This window comes from Platichthys flesus, chromosome 8, assembly GCF_949316205.1.
Source record: "Platichthys flesus chromosome 8, fPlaFle2.1, whole genome shotgun sequence".
Lineage (NCBI taxonomy): Eukaryota > Metazoa > Chordata > Actinopteri > Pleuronectiformes > Pleuronectidae > Platichthys > Platichthys flesus.
In genome coordinates, this window is record NC_084952.1 from 13715107 (window position 1) to 13737607 (window position 22501).

General features: G+C 40.9%; 1 protein-coding gene across 1 annotated transcript in view; it reads left to right on the top strand.

The window, feature by feature from the left end:
* Positions 1 to 22501, top strand: part of ccdc88b (coiled-coil domain containing 88B) — a 40909-nt gene that overhangs the window by 7036 nt on the left and 11372 nt on the right. Inside the window, exons 4-21 of the mRNA XM_062393574.1 lie at positions 1716 to 1785; positions 1977 to 2035; positions 2948 to 3031; positions 3736 to 3876; positions 5136 to 5281; positions 6346 to 6427; positions 7287 to 7445; positions 9798 to 9944; positions 10222 to 10402; positions 10601 to 10716; positions 11076 to 11144; positions 11995 to 12699; positions 13568 to 13747; positions 16861 to 17201; positions 17390 to 17549; positions 18834 to 19232; positions 21577 to 21738; positions 22121 to 22398. Of these exons, the coding sequence (XP_062249558.1) occupies positions 1716 to 1785; positions 1977 to 2035; positions 2948 to 3031; positions 3736 to 3876; positions 5136 to 5281; positions 6346 to 6427; positions 7287 to 7445; positions 9798 to 9944; positions 10222 to 10402; positions 10601 to 10716; positions 11076 to 11144; positions 11995 to 12699; positions 13568 to 13747; positions 16861 to 17201; positions 17390 to 17549; positions 18834 to 19232; positions 21577 to 21738; positions 22121 to 22398 (3479 nt within the window). The remainder of the gene's footprint in view (positions 1 to 1715; positions 1786 to 1976; positions 2036 to 2947; positions 3032 to 3735; positions 3877 to 5135; positions 5282 to 6345; positions 6428 to 7286; positions 7446 to 9797; positions 9945 to 10221; positions 10403 to 10600; positions 10717 to 11075; positions 11145 to 11994; positions 12700 to 13567; positions 13748 to 16860; positions 17202 to 17389; positions 17550 to 18833; positions 19233 to 21576; positions 21739 to 22120; positions 22399 to 22501) is intronic.

Consider the following 22501-nt stretch of genomic DNA (forward strand, 5'->3'; position numbering starts at 1 on the left):
TCAGAGGAGAGACTCAAAGATTTACTCAAAGCATCGCTATTGAACTGAGGGGGAATGTGTCTTCTCATTTTTTAGATTCTGGTACACTGCAAAAATGCCCTGTCAAATGTAACTGTCTGTTCGACTGTCATTTTATAAATTCTTCAAATAAGATTTAAAAAAAGGATTAATTTCAAGCAATCTAGTTAAGGCCAGCTAATGCTAAAATAATTCAGTTACCACCCAAACTTGGTTACTTTTTTTTAGCATCAAAATATATTTTTTTTTATTTCTTGTTTTTAGGGAGAGAATTTAGATATAGTCTTAAATAAGGAAACATTGAATTTGTATTTTATTTTAAAACTACAAACAACCAAACACAATATCAACATAGTCATATCCCTTGCTTATTTTAAGCAACATTCATGTTTATATTCAGACAGTGTTGCCTTAAATTTGACCAATTTGAATGTAAATGTTTTTTTAGTTATTTTTTTAAACGCTTTCTGTTTTTAAACAAAAAATAGCTTTTGTCAAACGTTATCTTTCAGTTTTTTACGCCCTGGTCACACATTACAAATAAATACAATACAATTATTCTGTCACCAAGATGCTGGATATCTATGCCTTTTTGTTATGAGATTACCATCATAACCATATCAGACAAGTTAGTAGATATGCAGTTATCTTGGCAGAATTGCAATCATTGAATGACATGTACCTATCCAGAGCCATTATCTCTGCCTGTAGATTTAATTCAAGAAACAGGAAAGGATACATTTCTCCAAAAAACACATCTTCTGACACAATCTTCCTCATCTCATAATTGTATGTATCTAAAGATATAATCTTTGCTGATTATAAACCTCCAGGCATTATGCCAATTGCACTCGTATTGAACTGCTGCAATAATTGTCTCTTTGGTTTTATTTATAGATGTTCTTTAAAGCCATCTGTCATTGTATCTGTTGTGTTATTTATATTAACTTTGGGCATAATCTCTGCTTTAGATGATTTAGCCTGTGCAATTTTAATGAATTGTGAGTGGGTGTTTGAATTGGTGAGTTTAAGTTAATGTGATCTGTTATTAGTGTGTAAGTGGGTGTATGGCTTCTGTTCTGATGAAGCTGATCAGGATTCTAATTACAGAAATCAGAATATATTGATTATGTAGCAATATTTATAGACCTATCTCAAGCTAAAATCAGCCAATAATAATGCTCATGATAATGTACCAGACATGATCATGAGCATTATCAGGCTCTTGTGAGTAGCTTGTTTGCAGGAGTTGTCTTTGGTTTGTTGTTAGTAAACAGTTCAGGTGGAGTTTGACGTATCTTGTGACCTTTGTGACTCTGCACGTTGTTAATGTTGCCGTGTCTGCATCTCCCACATTACACAGACCTTTAAAGCACAAGGGCAACAATGGAAACGCTGCATTGATTTAGTTATTATTCATTCATCAGATCAGTTTCTATGTTTCTATTACCCTGAGATAATCCCAAGATTAAGCCACACTGAAATATATAATAAACCTGATCAGCACAAAGCCTCCCTGTCCCTGAAGAACAGAAACAACACACTCTTATCGGATATCAGCTTTTGTTTACACCACAAACCGCAGCCGGCTGGTGGAAAGTTGTATTGTTTATTCAGTCACACTGCGGGCAGACCTGCTGATCAGTAACAGTTTTCCTTTTTTTGCCTAACTCGTCACATTTATTCTTTTCTTGCAGGAAGACCTGCAACAGTTGATCCTGATGTCCCTCCCGAATGTCGCCATCCTGGGGCAGAACCCCCTTACAGGTACAAGATAGCAACAAAATCCTATCAGCACCATGTCTGTCAGCAGCGAGAAAGTAATTATACTTTATATACGAGTCCATATCGCTGCTATCTGGGAAACACATTAAGGGGATAATCATAGGAAGGATGGCGTTGGGGGCTGGAGACGATGGCGATGATAATGATGATGACAGTTATTTCTGTGTCCTCAGAGGCGGCGGTGGAGGAACTCAGGCGACTGCTCCTCCTCTTATTGGGTTGTTCCGTGCAGGTGATCACAGACTCACATGACCACCACGCTCTTTTAAAAGTTGATAATGACTCCAGCATTATTCTACTGAGCCTTTGGACAACCAGTGTATTTTTGTTCAGTATTTGACATTTGAGCAGTAGCGTAGTGGTCAGGCTGTAGATTCTGGGGCCCAATCCTCTGCCCCTGAGTAAAACAATTACTGCATGCACTGCAAGTTCTTGTTCCCCAAAGAGTAAATAATAATTACTCAAGTGACGGCCACACTTTTTATACGGCCCAGATTTGGCCCCCTGTTTTAGCTTCTTTCAGATTAATCCCATGGCAACACTGTTTGTTTGTGGAAAAATAGAAATTCTTCAGATTTTGAATTGTGGGAAAGCTGAAATGAGGACGACAAAAACAGAATAGGAAACAGCAGTTTTATACCGATAGAGAAAGGAAGGCTGAACAGGGATTCTGCAGCTTATTAAATTTGTTTGATTAGTTCAAACACAATTGTATTTATCTGGAAGGTCAAACATTTGGTTTATTCAGTATCAAGGAAAAACCTTCAAAATAAGCACATTGTTGTAGCTCTCAAGAGGGGATTAAATGCTTTTCATCGGTACTCTACATATTGAATATTACCACGGATAATGATGGATTAATAACATAATAATTTGTTTAATTAGCAAATATTTGATTAATTGATTATTGTACAGCTGTGATCAATGATGGTTTTTATCAACAATTGTAACAACAAATGACCATCATCATGAGAATCAGCTTTAAAATGGACCAACAGCCCAAACCCAAAGATATTCAGTTTATATTGAAATTTATATATTTTGATCTAACACCCACCCACACCCACCCACACCCACACACGCACAAACACACACACACACACACACACACACACACACACACACACAACCTCTGTGTCCGCAGTGTGAGAAGAAGGAGACGTTCATTCAGCAGATTCAGTCTCTGGACATTGAGACCCAGGCAGCCATTGCCAGCTGTATTCAGCAGGTACGTTCACTTCAGATATAAAAAACCTGCTGATCATCAGTATGAGGAAATACTTTCCAGGGGGAGACACTTCTAAAATGATTTTTATTCATAAATATGATTCAGTAAAGAATTACATCACAGTCTGGCCGGAAGGCTGACAGTGTGGAACTGTTACCTCTTCTGCTCCTAGTAAGTGTGAGCTGCCTGTCACTGCACCGGCTCCCTCTTTACCTCTGGCTGCCACTTGTGACTGCAGGATGGATCCTGTTCCACTATTTACCTCCACCTCTTTCTCTTCATCCTCTTCCTCATTTATTTGCTGTCCTCTCCAGTAAGGCATGAATGCCAAATTGTGCTCTTTTAAAAATACACCTTGTGGATAATTGCCAGTGTTACAAAAACAGCATGTTGCATACCAGCATGTCTGAATTACAATAACAGCATGTTTCCACCATCGTTTTTTGTGCCAGCCTCATAAATCACTGAGGTGAGAGGAGTCCTTCCTGCCAGGATGGATGCCGCCCCTGCTTGCAGTTCATATGCCTTCCACCCGAGGACATTTCAAACATGTTTACATAATTATCAGTTTTGCATTCATTAGTCAGGCATTTTTGGTCACACTTCACATATAGAAATATGAGGAAAAAGGCTAATTTGTTTCCAGATCTTGATTTTGTGTCAAGTTTTCTTATCGCAAACCTGAGACCCTGTCCTCGCTGCAGGTGACTCAGGATCCTCGCATGGTGCTGCCGCTGCAGTGGGAGGAGCTGGTGGAGGTGGAAGGTGCAGACTTACAGCCGGTGTTCAGCTCCATGGCCAAGCAGATTCAAGGCCTGATGGCACAGAGAGACACTCACCTGGAGGTATGCATGTCCACCGTCAAAGGACATTTTGAGATTTTGGAAGATATAGTAATTTCCTCTCTTGTCCACAGATAGATACCACTCTCATGTCTGCATGGTAAATGTGTGGTTGCAGCCAAAAGCCAGTTAGCTTAGGTTAGCTTAGCATAAGGACTGGGAAAGGGGGGAATTAGCTGTATGGGCTCTGTCTAAAGGTAACAAGTTGTGCCACTTTTAATCTAAATACGTGTAAATCCCATAATGTCCAACTATCATTTGAAATGATTAATTGACATTAATGTGAGAGAATCTCTAGAGCAGAAGCCAGACATGCTGTGATGATATCTGGCATGGTCATAAAAAAAATTCTAAATAAATCTTGCGGATCTTTGTGATGAAAAATGAAAAACATCTTATATAAAAACCATATCTCAGAGTGTTTCCTCTCTACCTCTGCAGAAAAAATATCCACTAAAAACAAAAGAGCAAATCCTAAAAATGTTCTTGATGCTTTTCCTCTGAGACCTGTAGGAAGATTTCACCCACACCAGCATGTTAATGAGACAATTTCTTTTTTAAGAAGTAATAAAATTGGATTAACTGAAAAAGGAAAGCATGCATAAGTAAGTACAGCACTTTTCATTGTGCCATATATTTGATCAAGATTTTATACCTTATCCCACTCAAATCGCAGTAATTCTGACGTTATTGTTGTAGTTGCACTCCAGATGAGTGGGCGGTGGGTGATATTTAAATGCAGAAAACGTGAGTATACTGTGGAATATTAAGATGACAATTAAAATGCAGTGGACTGAGGCGCTCTCCTGCACTCTCTCATAATGATATTGCAACAAAAGACTGAGATATATTATGTATTAAGAGCAAGATCATTTTTGCTCTGAGACGCAGACCACAATTATTACTCAATATATGACTTTGGTTTATTTTGACAACGCTGTGCAGTTTGACTGAGATTTTACAAACCTTTAGTTTATATGAGAAAGTGTAACAAATTGACTCAAATAAGCTCCCCTGTTGTTGTGTAACCACATGAAAACTGGATTGGTTTTCTTCTTCTATGTCGATTAGATGTATTTTCCATTCGTTTTGAACAGGCATCCTCGCGTTTAACATTATGGGTATAAACCTTTTAACAACCTTTTGGTCGTTCCTGTGAGTCGCTCTTATTTTCCCTATGACTCATTCTCAAATCTTTTCCTTCGACCTCTCTGTTCCTCGCCTCGTCTGTCGACCCATCTCTGGCTCCCTCGCACTCCCAGAGGATAGCAGAGCTTTGTCGGGAGCGGGAGGCCCAGACTGACTCAACCACGGTGCCCCTGGGCGGACAAAGCGACGAGCCACCCCAAGGTCTGGCACTCCAGCTGGCAGATAGCAAGGCCAAACTCCGCCGCCTTAAACAACAACTGTGAGTGGGCTTGTACTTGTACTTATATATTTATGGGTACCATTTTTACCACAGACTTCGCGATGTGAGGACGATTTTGGAAAGTGAGGACATTGTCCACCATCCTGACTTTTTCAAAGGTTTGGTTAAGGGCTAAGATTTGTTTTTTTAAATTAGAGTTTAGAATTAGGTTTATGTTAGGGTTAGGGACGGGCAAATGCATTATGCCGACGAGTGTCCTCACAAAGAAGTGTGTGTGTGTGTGTGTGTTTGTGTGTGTGTGTGTGTGCCAGTGTGAGTGTGTTTGTGCCAGTGTGAGTGTGTGTGTGTGTGAGATGGAAACGCAAGAGAGCCTCTAGAGAAGTTTTGATAAAGGTCAACATAAAACATGTGCAAATGATTTAGTCACACTTAACAATACACAAAACTTTGAGTTGTTACTCATTAGGGAACTAATCAGGGGCTCACTGCTCTAATCCAATTCACAGAGTGAAATAACGTAATATCACTGCAAATTATAATTCTGGATATACATGTCTCTTGCAAATATAACCCGTCATAATATTATGGTTAGAAAATTATGAACTGCTTTTTATTTTAATGTTTTTATGCCTCCACAGCGGCGACATCCAGTGCATTGTTTTTGTGTTGTCCCTCTGCCTCCCTGTGAACTCGATATCTCAAGAAAGCCTTCTTCCAATTTGGTACAAACCTCAAAAACCCTATTTGGCCTCACCCTTATCTGAAGAACTCATCAAGAGAATTCTTTCAAGTAGGGTTCACATGGACTTAAGGATGAACTGATTTGATTTTCTTGTTCAAGGTCATGGTGGCCTCACAAAACATATTTTTGCCTCTAGAGCGGGGTGACTCAGGTTTGCCTTGAGGAGATTTCCTAAAATTTGACCAGTTAGACTACAAGATGAACTGATGAGATTTCAGAGGTTAAAGTTCATAGTGAACTCATATCAATTTGGAAAAAAAATGTATGTAGTCTGAAAGTGTGGTGGTTGGTGCAGGCATACAACCACAAGACAGCAATATTCTAGTTAAGTAATGATGGTTTTATGTTTGACTGTTTCCAGGGAAGATAAAGGGGATCAGCTATTGGATAACCAGCAGGAGATCCAAACCATGGAGGAGCAGCTGAAGAAGCTTCAGAAAGAGGTACAGACACATGACAGAGATCTGCAGTGAACCTGACCCAGTTGAGCCCGACTTGTACTGCCAAATCTGAGATGTTTCTGTTGTAACTTTTTTCAACAAGCTTTGGAGGGACACACAGGAAGAATTTATCACAAATAAAACTTAACTAATTTGGCAATGGCTATAATTCACTGTATTTTAGGCTCAAAACGGGTAAAGCACAGCCAATGGCACAGAACACAGCTGTCGTTTTATAGCCAGTAAGTTGATTCCTCTTAGGTCACCTATTTAGCAGCAATAACACTGCAGCCAACTACAGTGCTGTCCAGAGGAGGACTACTGTTAAAGTTCAACTTCTGTCCCAGCTGAGCCTGACAGGTTGAACAAAATTCAGAACATATCTAGATGCATGATCCTGCGCATATGAGGGCACAATGTTCATTCCCTAAATCATTTAGTTGCATCAGTCCAGTAGAAGTAATATTACTAACAATCCAAGGTTTTGTCATTGAAGCATTGTTTGTTACTATAACTAAATGTTTCAGTAGCTTCAATTAAAAGACTTAATCTGTTCATCACTATGCTATTATTTCCTAAATCTAAACCTGGTCCAGGTATTAAATTGAATCTGAGGTCTTGTAGAAAATTGTTTTTTAATCACCTTTTATCTTTGTGAGGATATTACAAACACACACACACACACACACACATGCACACACACGCACACACACACACGCACAGACACACACTATTCCTTCTCTCTGTATCAGACTTTGTCAACATTTGTTCTGCTGCATATCCCATATCTATATACAACCTTTACTGACCTCATTCCCACTGGTGTTTGAATATGTGTGTGTGTTTGTTTTTGTGTCTGCAGAATCGCACTCTGCAGGGTGAGGTGAGGGGCATGCGTGCACTGCGGGATGAGCTGGACTGCGCCCGCGAGCGAGCTACACGGGCCGAGCATCTCCAGACTGAGCTTCAAAGTTGTAAACACAGATTACGCACCCTGGAGCTCACACGGACTCAGCTGAAGGTACACACACATGCACGCTTACACACACACACACTCACTCATACTTACACACTTCGAAATAAGCACTTTACTCCACAGAGGGAACAACCAGCACGTCTACATCAACACCATGAAATGCATCCATATTGTTGTGACAGTGCGTTACATATAGACATCAGACATTTTAGACATAAACACACAAAAAGCGACAAAGACAAAGATAGTTCATTGTATAAACATTACCAGAGAAGGTCGTATCCCCTTTTAGATTCCCTTTTAAAAGTGTTCCCTGAGTGGCTATTATTTTTTTTAAAAGACGTTCTCTCAGAAGCCGTATGTTCCATCTTATGGCTGTGAGCTTTTCCATCAGGAGTGAGTGTGAACAATGTCAGAGAGCGAGGATATATTGTATGATGTCATCAGGATTTACTGCTGGGAGCTGCTTCATTGACAGAGCAGGAGTATGGCTTCGGTTATTGGAACTTTTATACCCAAATGAGATTTATTCTGTGGTATAGCTGTTCTGAGGTGGAGAGTGTGCTTAAATCCTTGTAAAACACCCCAGTGTCCTCGCCGTCACCTTCTTTTTATGATTTATTCTGCGTCCCTGTGACAGCCCAAATTGGACAGCTGGATGAATTTTTCTTGTGTTGGGATTCATAATTAATTTTGACACCGTGAAGTTTAGAAGAAGAGCGGACATTAAATGTTTATATGCAATCTGTGCTGGAAAACTCCAGATTCTAACAGTTCAGATCCTACCTTCACAGTTCAGGCCGCGATAATGGAGATCGCACCAAGTAAAGTGCTGACAATCTCTGTGACATCTCTAATAATGAGTCACACAGGGAAGAATCACAAATGTTCATATAATTGGATCTTTATAGGCTCGTTTTGCTCAAAAATCAATTGGTTCATATCATCATGGTGCCTTGTTTAGCATCTGTTTGTCTGAATACTTGTGTTTATTATCCCGTCACACATTATTGTAGTGGTAGAGTTAGCCTCAGCAATTACTCTGCTGAGGCTGCTACCATAACTAACAGAAACAAACTCGATGCCTACAAAATAAGAAAGGATTTACACTTTAAACACAGTTTTACATGCACTGATGACACCTGTTATAGTTCTGAGCCCAGTCTGTTGACGGGAGCTGTAACCTTTCTTCTTTCTGAAGACAAAATCATCATCAAATATCAGGTTTTATTGGAATTATGGAGTGATGCTTTCGTTTCAAGAGGAGGAGATTCTTCCCTCTCCGGTGAAAACTGCCTCAAAAGATCAGAATGAAAAGCAGCTAGAAGTCATGTCGGGCTTTTGTTGCTGGATAAAAAAGGATGCTGCATTTTTTATACAAGTCTCAGTATGACATCTTGATTCTCAGATCTGATTCTGGAACAACACTATTTTTTCCATAACTTCTTTTCTCACACAGGGTTTTCATTTCACATACTCTGCTGAATTCTCATGGTGTCAGTATTTAATTGTGACAAACTGCTGGATGAGAACTTCAATAGCATAACAAGATTAACGAGATTTGATCACACTACATAATAAGTATAGAACAGTTTTCTATGCTCTATAAACTCACATATTATCTTCCATACTAGGGGACCTTGATGCATCTTTCTCTTTCTTTCCTTTCCACACCACTTCCTGCCTGCATCTTCATCATAACTACCCCAATTGAGGTTAAAGCCAATGCACGACTATAGTCCCATACTACTTGTCTCAACATGTATAACTATAGTTACAAATTCTTTGAAATGTAAGAACAACTGTGGCAGTTATAGGTGTGGGCAAATTAGAGGAAGTGGTTGCATTGTAAATTACAATCGCTTCTCACAGAATACATGAAGTCCTGACTGTGTCCACAACATTTCATCTTGTGTTCTGGTGCAGACAAGTGTGGGACAAAGATCAAAAAGCTTTGGTGAGAGGAGGTGGAAAATTTGAGCCAGGCCAAGGATCTGGTTGGTCAAGAAAAAACGGTGTTAGCATTTACATTTGCCAGTATAAAACATTTTATTATACAGATTAAACAATGTAGAAAGGATTTCTGGTAAGGACTTTAAGAATGTTTATATTGTACATATACAAATATCAAACCTCAATTACATTTCTTGGTCATGAGGGTTCATAATGACAAATCAGGAATCATTGCTTGTTTTTCTTATATAAACGGTCGACGCACCTTATCTGTCATTTTTTCCTCACTAATATCAGGGTTGACCTCGGCTCGCCAAAATTGGGTTCTAGAAAAAATGTGGTCAAATATTTGTTCTGAAGGTCTACCTAATGTCAGGTTGACATAATGATAACTCCACTTTATCATTCCATGTTTTCTCTCCCTGTGTGCGGCGCCCCCTGCAGGAGCAGCAGCAGCTGTGCGCGGCGCTGCAGGAGACCAAAGCGCTCCTGGAAGAACAGCTGACAGGCGCTCGTGCACGTTGCTCTTCGTTAAGGGAACTGGAGAGGGACAATCTTCTGTTGCGAAATAAAATCATGGATGTGGAAGCGGTGGGTGGAGACAAGATGTCTAACTTTGTGTTTGTGATCATACATTTTTATACAGCTATTTACTTTAGAAAACATTTGCAAATGTTTTTAAATTTGTGTGTGTCTCATTTTAAATGATATTGTTGGACATATTAGTGTTTGTGAGGGTTCTGTTTGTTTAATATGAATCAGAAATAATCAGTATTTCTTAAAAACCTTGTATGTCATAGATGTGGTAAATATCTTATATATTGTATATTGTGTGTGTGCCCCTTGACATCAATGTGTGTGTGTGTAGGAGCGGGAGACTGAGAGGCAGCGAGTTGACGAGCTGCTGGAGATGAACATGAGCCTTGAGGCAGACCTGAGGCACAGCAGCAGCGACGGAGGGGGCAGTGTTCCCGCCCTGGTCGCTGCGGTTCGCCAACGTTTCCACGAATCAGAACTGGACACTGACGAGGAGCTGAGCGAACTGATTGGTCAGAGCCGCTGCCTCTCTGCACCTTGTCATTTAAGACATTTTAATTAACTGATAAGAGGAAATATGTTAAGGGGAATACTGGCCCACAGGTTATCAATCAGCTATAATCAAGTTCAATCTCTTTTCCTCCATTTTCCTTTTCCGCCTCTCCTCCTTCTTATGCTTTATTCTTTATTTATCCCTTCCTCTGTCACAGATCAGAGGCCGCTGAGCGTGGAGGTGGGTGAGGCTTCAACGCTGAGGCTGCTGGGAGCAGAGCAGGAGAATGCAGAGCTGAGGAGACAACTGGAGGAGCTACAGGCCCAGCAGGAGGTCAGGGCTGAGGCATCTAACTCTAAACAGTTTACCTATCTCCTGCTACAGGTCTGAGGTCAAAGCAGGTTATACAGAAACAATGTAGATGATGACAGTGTGTTGGAGGGTTCGGTGGTTAGAGGGAGAGACAGAAGAAAGGTGACAGAGCTTTAGAAGAACATGTTCAACTCCATGCTATGTGAACCAGAGTATAAACTGTGTAGAGTTTGCCCTTATGTATTATAATGATCACCAGAAAGAACTTCGTCGGTGTGTTTATTGAAATCACTTGTAGACTCAGCATCTTTAAGTGTCTGAGCCGCTAAAGATTTTTGGATAAGCAGCTGTAGGAGTTAACTGATTTCCTGTCGCTGCAGGCAGATTCTCCAGAAACAAAGGATGAGCTGGCAGGTATGGAGATGGAGCATCAGAACACACTCACTGAGGTGAGCAGAGAGGGACCTGAGGGTTACTGTAGGCTGTTACAGAACCAAATTCAACAGCTATAATAGAAATGTTTCATATACAATGTCTTTTTCTGTCTCACAGTGCTATTTATTACGTATAGAAGGAATATTATGCAATAATATTTTCTAAAAACGTATAAATGAAAAACTTATAATAATTATTATTTTTTTTTCATAGGCGCCATTCACAGCAATCAAGGTCACTAGACAAAGGCAGAGATAAAAACAGAACAAAGAAAAAAGAACAATGTTTGAAAAAGATAAATACAATTAGCAATGAATAAAACGTGTAGAGAGAAAGGATTTGAAAATGGAGAGAGAGTCAATATTAAGAATGTCCAGAGGGAGGGAGTTCCAGAGGCGGGAAGCAGAGTGGCTGAACGCTCTAGATCCCATGGTGGTCAAGCCGGCAGGTGGTAGAGTGATGGAAGAAGTTCGGAACAGTAGGAGAGAAACATAATCTTAAAAAACAATGCAATATTTGACCGGGAGCCAATGAAGCTGCTGAAGGACAGGAGTGATGTGATTAATGAAGGGAGTTCTGGGAATGATGCGTGTGACAGAGTTGAAATTCAATGTTAATGGTTTATCTGACAGTGTATCCCCATATTCTCTGAATTGTACAATAATCTGTGATAGCTGTGACCTCATGTTCTTTTCAGGATGTCCAGTCTAACTGTTCAGTTTAAACCAACCAAAAATCATCTTTTTGCTCACAATGCATTCAAGTTGTTTCATGTTCGATGCATGGAAGCACCAAAAGAAAAGAAACTGAAGAAATGCAAAGCTCTGAAAAGCAAAAACATTTCTCTCCCATTGTACTTTTCAGTTTCAAAACTTGAAGAATGAAAATGCCACATTGAAGCAGCACCTAGAACAGCTTGTGACCAAACTCCAACACCAGGAAGACCAGACGAGGGGGAAAGGAATGAAGAAGCCTTGCAGAGAGGAGGAGGAGAGGAGGGAGAGGGGAGTCCAGGGCTCTGAATCCTGCCGGGGGGAGGGAGAAGGAGGGGTGAAGATGATGGAGGGGAGGGAGAGAAGAGGAGAAATCATTGGGACCCAGCGGGAAGCAGGTGTGGGTGAGGAGGTTCTCCGCATTATAGGGGGAAAACATGAACCATGTGATGAGGAGATTGAGCTCAAAAGGAGGGGAGAGGCAGAGGGGGGGCAGAAAGGAAGGGAGAGACAGGAGAGAGAAAGTGAACTAAAGGAAGAGCAGCCGGCGTCAAAAACAACCTCCGAGGTCCAGAAGCATCCACAAAGCATAAAGGATAACGCCGAGAGCACAGCCGCAGAGCAGACTGAGTGCTGCTTGCCTGCTCCTGATGTGGAGCTTCTGACAACCCGACTCGTGGAGGCCCAGGAGGAGGCTGACAGACAGGCTAATGTGGCCCAGGTTCTGTACTCCAAGCTGGGAGAGCAGAGCAAGAAAACTGGGGAGGCTGAGCAGAGGCTGGTGGTCTTGGAGGCTGAGCTGCAGCGCCTGAAGAAAGCCGCTGGAAGTCTGGGAGAAGCTCGCAGGCAGATAGAGGTACTGATGGATGGTTGGATGGATGGATGGATGGATGATGGATGGATGGATGGATTGATTGATGTAGCATTTAGTTTAACAAGTAATATCCCCCTACTGGTAGAAGGTGCACAGATTCATTCCAGCACTAACTTATTGTACAGTTCTGTAATTGTCTTGCAATCTCCTAAGAGAATGTGTTTTAGTACAGTAATAATTATAGAATTTTTTTATTTACTTTAGTATTTATCCAGACTTAAACACATTCATGTTTAGAGAGGTTGTAATGAAATCGAGTAGACACCATCATGTACCTCACAAGATGATTTGTAATCACTTTCATTTCACATGGAAATTTGCATTTGTCCATATAACTAATGACGTACCCTTCAGTCTCGGCTGTTCTTTGTTTTAGTGCTAATTAGCAAATGTAAACAGGCTAACACACGACACTGTACATTATACATGCATGATGTCAACGTCAAGCTCAGACCAGCAGGGTAATGAAGTAGAGCTGCTAACCTGGCTGGAGACTTTTAATTTCTGTTGCATATTCATCTGATCTTCCATGAAGCAGGTATAGCGAGGTCCCGCTGATACACATGCTAAACCAATCCCGAGTCAGTCGTAGCTGTTAATCATGATGTTTCACCTAATTTCAACAGCATCAAATAGCTAATTAAAACAAGACTTACCAGAAGTGTGACATAAACTATTGCAATTGACAGAAACCATATTTGAGAAAAATGTATTCTTTCTTTTTTTTGTCTGGTGTATTGGATTTCAATAAGAGGGCTAACTAACAACAAGCCTCTAATACAACACAGTTCAGCAGCCACACAAACTGAAGCCTCCGACAAGTGAATTTCCCCCTGTGTTTTTTTCTCAGGTGCTACAGTTGGACGGTCTGACCATGGAGGAGGAGCTGTGTCGCCTGCGGAGCCAGGCCGAGCTTCACAGGATGCAGACCACGGTCATCGCCACCCTGGAGGGCGAGCGGGCCGCACTGGAGAGAGACAAGGAGGCGCTCCGCAGCACGGTGGACACCATGCGTACCGCCCAGCGCAAGGTTGGCGATCACACAAACGCACACACCTGATGTGACACCAAAACATTTTCCTCCCCACAGCGCAAGTTACTCAATTTCAGCAAAAATGAACGCATGGTAGGAAGAGAAATAAACATACCAAACCAAAGGAAAGTGAGCTGACTAACACAATTCCTCAATGAAAAAATGTGATCCTATTTTTAATCTTCAATCTCATCTTTCTGTAAACTCTTGCAATAATTACAGTGAATGAATGACATTAGATAGAGATTCAGCTTGCCAGATTGATTTATCTGAAAACTAATTATATTATTAAACAGAGAAATTGTTCAGCTGGAGGTCAACTTGACAGCATGAAGTGACCTGCACGATTCAAGCTGTAAAACAACAAGGTCTTCATACAACCAGCATTGAGCAAGCGAGTCTGTTTTGAAGCAGAGATTCACATATTGACAAAAACTCATCGACAGTCAGACCAGAGATCACCGGCTGAAGAGGTTTTACAATGTATTCAGTCCAAATCCCAGATGAAGGTTTAGTGAAAACCAAACAGAATCTCATTATTTCAGACTCTCCTTTGTGAGTCTCTAAATACTTTGCATAATGTGCTACTAAAGTGAAGCATCAGAGAATTTACAAGCTGAGTAAAAGAGCAGAGCTAAGTTAGCATTTCATAAACACTATAAAACTATTTAATTTCTCCCATTCACAGAGATGTTATATGTTACTATTCTAATGTATTAGCATCATTTTTACCTCCATCAAGGAGGTTATTTTTTTCACCTGTGTCTGTTCCTGGTTTGTTGGGTTATTTATTTTAGGATTATGCAAAATACAAAATGGGTTTTCACCTAACTTAGTGAAAGGATAGGGCCTGGGTCTGGGAAGGAACCATTACATATTTGAGTGGATGCAGATTACTGTGTTTTATGATTTTATGCCACTTGGAAGCAGTTAGAGGGTTGATCATCTGGCTGAGGCAGCCTGTGGTAAGGTTAGAATACTGATAATGTGTTTTGTGCAGGTTTGAAGGAGATGTATGAAGAAATATGAAAATTGAATCATTAGATTATCAGTTCATTATCCTTTTTTATTTTATATTTATACTCTAAGAACTAGATGATCATGTAGGAGTGTTCAGCTGTAGAGGTTGTCTGAGCTCTACTGAGCGCCACTCTAGTTTTATGAATATATTTTCAATACTCTTATGATCCATACATATACATATATCTATAACAGTTGCTGAATGGGCTGGAGTCAATCCCACGTTCTGTTCACTTTGTGTTTGTGTGTCCTGTGCATCTGACTGTAAGCCAAGTTTCTCCTCTGGTAAAATGAACTTAACTTGAAGTTGAACTTGTACCCACACACACGATGCACAGTCCAAACAGGGGTTCGAACCACGAGCCATTTTGCTGTGTGGCGGCGAAACACACATGCTTTCACTATACAATATACAGTTTGATACAAATGAACATGTCAAAAGTTCCTACTAGCTTCATGTCAAGGCTCTTTTCATATAGAGCAGGTCTATACAATACTTTTTATAATATTATTTATTGGCCCCCTGTGAGCGAGCACTTGGCAACAGTGGTGAGCAAAAACTTCCTTCTAACACCTTGAGTGGAATCGAGCTCTGGGCTGGCGGCTGTCTGCCTGGAGAGGAGAGGAGGGGAAGTATTGAGGTTAAGGTTTACAGGACTCTGACAGAATCAATGTAGATGCAGTATAGAAGAGTGAATAAATAAAGAGGCTTATAGTCACTGGTGAGCAGGCAGGAAGGTAGGCAGGCAAAGGAAGGTCTGAAAAGCGAACAAAGAACAAAGTAGAGACATGAGGGATAACTGGGGGGTAAAACTGAAACACTGAACTCGAGCGGCTCGAAAAACAGAAGAGAAACCCAGCTGAACAAAACAGAAGCAGGAGCCTCGACTGACTAATATAACTAGAGCACAAGCCAAACCGGGGACATGAACAGATGAACTGGGAGCAGGGAGACTAAACACACAGGGGACGAACCAGGGATAATTGGACACTCCAAAACCATTCCCAGTTTTTTTAAATGAAACTTCACAGTTATGTGAAATCGCTTAGTGAATTGGTATTAGGGGTTTAATACAATTTTTATTTATTTCTGTAGTCCCATGGCAACAAGTTTGACTCGGCCAAATTGAGAGCAGGTTTTGTTTCTTGGGTAAAAATCCAAATATCTTTTATTATATTATATATATATATATATAGATATTTATAAATGTGAGTCAGGTAGAGAAGTGGTGCCTTTTGATATTCAATATTTTTATTTTCAAACTTTCCTTCTTTTATAATGATTCCAACTTTGGTCTGGCAAGTAAATCGCCTTTCCTTTCTGACCTAATTATTTCACAGCTAGTGATTATCATCTGCCAGCAACCAAACACAATATATTCATGTAGATAACCATGACAAACTGTGGAATACTGTGTAAACTATACAACAACAAACCACTCTCTGAATTTTACAGCAGAGAAAATACTCCATCAATTTGGTGATGGAATATAAAAATCCCATTTGTTTGTCAGCACCAAATAAAAATGTTAAATTTATAAAACAAAGCAGTTTCTTGTTACAGTCTGACAGTCTGAATTCATTATAACACTGTGTTTAATAAAACATGACTCTACCTCTTTTTTCAGCTGTAGTGGTGAATTAAACCCAAATAGAAAATTACTGAATTAAAACTAAACACATGATTTGGTTGACATGATTTGGTTTACAAGAATATTACATTATTGTTATGTTTTTTCTTTCTTTTCTTTTAGTATACGAATAACTCTTCTTTCATATACAGTAATAAAGTTTAATTTCATGATTGTTCAAATTTATTTATTGATTTAGTGTCACCTTTTGTTACATTTATATTAATTCATTCTATTTTAATTGTTTATTTAACTAAAATCTTTTTGGAACATCTGTTAGTTTGTGAGTTATTGGAAATGCCATCATATTCTGTCTATTTGTGTCTTTTGTTTGTCTTTGTTATTTTCCACTGTGCACAGGATCCCCAGCTGGTTGCCTCTCAGGCCATTAATAAAGGTAGCTAATCAAGCAGCAAGAATCAACATAGCCTGAATCCTCCATCTCTCCTCTTTTACCAGAGCGACCAGTTGGAGCTCACCACCCAGACTCTCAAAGCAGAGCTGGATCGCCAGGGACGCAGTCTAGAGACTTCTCGCCGTCGGGAGGAGGAGCTGGAGGCTGAGCTGCGGGAGGCCACCCTGGAGGCCGAATCCCTGGCCAGGGCGCGAGACCAGGCACTGTTGGAGGCCTCGCGGCTGGAGCAGGAGAAGGAGGTGTGTCAGTTGGAGCTGGATGACCAGCGAAAGAAGGGGAGGCAGAGAGAGAGGGAGGCAGCAAGACTGAGGCAGCAGCTGGAGAGCACAACCCTGGCCCTGGAGAGCAGCAACCAGAGAGCGAGGGATCTGGACGCAGAGCACAGGTACACACACACTTTCCTGTAGGCACACTTAACCCTGATCAAGAGCTGAGGCAGCTGAGTTAGCTTTACAGGGCTTCAGAGAGAGCTGCTGGCTGCACCATGCATTTACCTGTAATGTCAACTCTATCTTCATTCGACCCTCCGTCTGACCTGTGTTGCCTCTGGTGTCTGTGTGTTTCTGTATGCAGACGTGTGTTACAGCAGCTGTCTGAGTCTATGGAGCTCTGCACTCGGCTGCAAGACCTGGAGAAAGACCTGAGCACTCGATTAACCAGCACGGAGGAGGATAAACAGCAGCTGCAGGAGCAGTACACAGACGCTCAGGCCAAGATTAGCTCACTGTCCCAGGTGTGTGTGGGTGGTTGTGCATGTGTGTGTCTGTGTTGTGTTGTCTATAGTCACTGGAAGCTAAACTCAGTGTCTACCTTTATCTAGGCAGCAGGAATGGCCTCTTCAAACTGAGATTTGTTTGTCGGATATAAAGTCATAGTAATAGCAGTCCACTCTATTCTATGATGTCTACGTCTGCCCTGTGCAAGTGAATGTATATATTCTATATTATTTGGTCTTTGGTCACACAAGCTGCAAATCAATTCAATCAGTTCATACTGAAAAAGCAAAGAAAGTCTGCATACAAAGAAAAAGTACAGTTTGACTAACACAGTTTCTGGATTTTCACCATTCATTCACGCACAAAGCTGTGCACATGTGAAATGGAGGTGGAAAACCTTAAAACACCCCCAGGAACCCAACATTATTATGCCCTGTTAAGTACAAAGTGCACAGTGTTGATTATCACTAGCTGAGGTGTCTCAGAGTGTGAATCTTCTTCCCTGTGCAGTCAAATCGAAAACCTTCTTATAACCATCCCAAAATGCAATGCTTCATATATGTGTTATATATGAAATTTAACATAATATATATTAAATATGCAACAAAGACCGTTCTGCTGCTCTACAGCTGCCAGCAATGACACAAATTGATGATGTTAAGCTTGAGTCAATCAATCAAATCAAACTGTTATGTCTCCTTTTTTTATTTAATTGGCTGCAGCCAAAGTTACAGTTTGATTGATAGCTGTCAAGTCAGTGAATCATTCCTTGACGGCGTATATTAACGTCTGGTCAGTGAACATTACCGCATGTAATTAGTATGCAGCATGGAGCTCAGCCAAAAATACACAGTGGTGTTAAAAGGATTATATGAAGATGGGTCCCTTTTAAGACTTAAAGACAAGCAAAACATTTTAAAACATGTTTTGTTAGATTTGTAATAAAACACCAATTATGGTAATACAATTTCCATAATTACCAATATAACAAGAGTTCAATATATCGTTGTATTGCTTATGTTCAAAGATCACCAGATTTGTTATATAAATATTAATGACTTTTGTGCTACATTATTTACATAATCCAAAATGTTTTCAAAAATGTTCAAACCTAGAGAAATCCCCAATCTTATTCAAGGTAACAGGACGTTTCCTTCACTCAGGAGCAAAAATCTGACCTTAAAATACAAAGAAATAATAAGGTAGCTTTAGTGGGATTCATCACCCAGATTTTTTGTTTTTTATTTTCCACAGATTTTAAACTTTGAAAGACTTATTGCGTCATATCTCTCTCTTACCAGGACCTTTCCAATGAGCACGCACGTTTTCAGGAACTGTCCACTGAGGTCGAACGTCTGAGCCAGAAACTGCAAAAAACCGAAGCTGAACAGAAGACGGTTACAGATTCCCTCAGCCAATCAGAGGCGAGAATAGAGTCGCTCTCCCGGTGTCTTAAGGAGAGCGAGTCTCTTCTCCAGTTGGAAAAGCAAAGACGAAGTATGGAAGCGGACATTACGTCTAGTTCCGATGCAGACTCGTCAAACAAGACGCACCTCAGTCCGACACCCACCCAGGACACGTCACCTCTGGATCAATCCCCTGGAGCCAGCAAAGGTCATGACCTTTCTGTGACTCATGATTCTGCCACAGGAGAGACAGAGCGGCAGCTGAGTGAGCGGTTGACAGAGCTGGAAAAAGAGGTGTGTATCTGTGATTGAATGCAAGTCTGTGAATTAGCTGTGTGCTGGTGTCAGACTTTGAATCACATTTACAGGCTGTCAATGTGGATCAGTCCAACTGCTGCGTGTGGAAGATGATCTATGTTATGCTGAAATTCTTGCTCTAGGGATGTTTGATGACTATCAGCTCACAGTACAGTCCCACAAGTGCAGCACTTTATTTCCAAAGCTACTGCTTTATCTCTGCTCATCAGTTTTTATAATGTCACTTTGGCTACTGTTAATCTTCCTTATCTCCACTCGTGCTCTCTTGCTTCTGCTCTCACTATTACTTCATATCTTTCTCCCTCAAACACACACACACACACACACAAACACACACACACACACGCGCACACACACACACATGCATTGAGCTATAACATCCAGCATTGCCAAGGTCAGAGATTTCATACAATGCATTGCTCAGTCTGTGTGGTGCTGCATTAACATCGTCAGGATTTAAAGGTTAACATCAGGACAGAGGAAACAAAGCTGTCACCTTGAGGTTCCAATTCCTGACTCCACCCACAACAAAGTTCAGGTACACATGTTGGGGCTCAAAGTGCCACTACAACAAATTTGAATTCATTTTCCTGCTGTAGTTTTTTCTTGCATTTCACCTTTATCGACCGGATAGTAAGCGTGAAATTGGGGGAAGACACACCAGCAGCATCTGGTCGTCCCTCATCTGCTCGTTGCCCCTCTCTGTCTCCTTGTCTCTTGGGTTGTTACTGGAAGATGGAGATGGAAACATGAGTGAGAGATTCAAGATTCAAGATTTAAGATTTTTATTATCAAATGCACAACAATAGCATTAAGCAGTTGCTGGCAATGAAAAGCTTAAGTCACAGGCTCTCTTCTAGTAATGCTCAAAAAATTACAACCTCAAAAATTATAACAGAAATAGTATAAAATATAATAAAATAGGATATCAATATTTAAAATAGAAAATAAAAAAAAAATATATATATATAAATATATATATTAACAGATGAAGAGAGAAATAAAATAAAACAACAATAGTGCAATTTGTGCAATAGTGCAAATATGCAAATATGCCACAGTGCTGGTTTGGTGGAGTTATTGCAGTTCAGAGGAATTTAAAAGTCTTATGGCCTATTGGCCTTATGGCCTGGGGGAAGAAACTGTCGGAGAGAGAGTCGGAGAAAGGAGTTTTGGATTTTACTGAGAGAGACTGTTATGGCTGAATCATTTTCTGATGGTCGTCCCTACGTGTTTGCTCCAGAGTATACGGACCAAGAGCTCCAACAAATTGAAGAGCGAACGAGGAGAGAGACAGGGAGAGGCAACGAGCAGTGGAGGGACAACTAGCTTTATGGTTTGGTCTGGACTGGACATTGCGTACGTCACAGTTGCCCCATAAGGGTTGATTGTAGCCACTGAGGTGATCCACTGGACCAATTCCCAAGTACTATTCATTTTCCACAGCCACATTTAAAATAAGCAGAAAATTACCAGAATTCCCGTTGGATGGTGACAACAGCACACTGCTTTGTGTGTAGCATCACAAGCTAAATAAATCTAACTACTGGTTTATTCCTCAACAATGTGCAGTCATTTATAATGCAGGAGCCTTAATGTATCTTAAACTGTGTAATAGTCAATAACGCTAGCTACCAGATTAAAGTAGCAGAATAAAAGTACAATATTTCCCTCTTTAAAGCAGTGGATCAGAAGGAGAGCGCAGCATCAAATGGAAATAAAAATGAAACTGAAAAGAGAGTAAAACCTTGATCTTTAAATACAAGTAGAGATCCCCTGTGAAGCCGAGTGATTGGACCCGGTACTGGTTGAGAATGTGACAAACTCCAAAGTGAATAAAGAGCTATGACACACACAGAGCTGAGCTGCAGACTCTGGAGACGATGAACGCATGAGGCGTGTTGTCGCTCTGCCAGTACTTCAAATATTCACATTAATTGTGCTGTGTGCTGTGCTGCAAGTTCATCTGGAGTTTGGATAGAACAGCAGGTTTTATACCTTCAGTAAGTTTACAAACTACAACAACTAATATTAGTATCTTCTTCTATTTATTTCTGTCTGTTTGTCTCTATTGTTATTATAGCTTTTAAAATGTATAATATGGTATTAAAATGTCAGCAGTTTATTTGTTTTTTCTTATTCTCGGCTCAGCAGTTAATTGTGAAGCGCTGTGAACTGCACTGACCTGTATGAAAGGTGCTGTGGAAACGTTTGATTGATTGATTATAGCTTCGAGCGGTGTGAGTTAGAGGTAGCACAGCCTTATACGCCGCTGCTGTTGAACATGGCTGTGAACAAAAGGGCTTTTTCTCTCCGTCAGAAAGCAGTGGCACTCGCAGGACAGGAGGCCTTGATGTCGCGTCTGTCCCAGTCCCAGGACTCATGTGAGCACCTCAAGGAGCAGCTGGAGGCTCTGCACCGGCACTCGCTCAGTCTGCAGGAGTCCTGCACCCGACTGCAGACACTCAACACCCAGCTGCAGGTTAGACAGACAGAGAGCATGATTATGTCCTTACTTGGAACCTATTGAATTCTCCTTTAATATTTCCACACGTTATTTTTGTCTGAATTGAAGCACAGGTACTTTTTGCAGTAAATTTAGACAATTTTATAAAGACTGTAAGGAGAGGAGATGAAACATTGATTATATAATTATAATGTATGATAGATAAATATGCATTTGACGTCAGCAGCATGTCAGCTTAGCGTAAAGACTGCTAACAGGGAGAAAACCATAAACTGTACATAAAGATAAACGACACAACTCTACTTCCTCCCACTCTCCAGAAATGTAGGGCAATAAATCTAGGGTCACATCCACAGACATGCTTTCTCTGTTTTGTACTAAATATAAAAAAACACAGATGGACCAAGCATCACTGAGCTCCCAGCATTCAGCTTTGCTTGCATGCTGCAACGAGGGCGAGGCCCGGAGTGCCACCCTGGAGGCCGAGTCTAAGGTATGGGCACGTGAGCGGGAGGAGACGGTGGCGAGGATGGAGGCTATGAGGCGGGACCACGAGCGGATGATGGCTCTGCAGCAGCGGCAGGAGGTGGAGCTGGAGGAGCTGCTGGACAAGCACTCTCAACTGAGGAGCAATAACCGCAGCCTGGAGGCCCAGCACAGGGAGCTGGAGGCCAGGTACAAACACACGCTGGCTGCATGAAATTAGACTCTTGAGGTGAAACACATTAAATTCTCACTGCAGCAGAGTTTTGAGTCTTTTATATATCTTTGTGAGGAC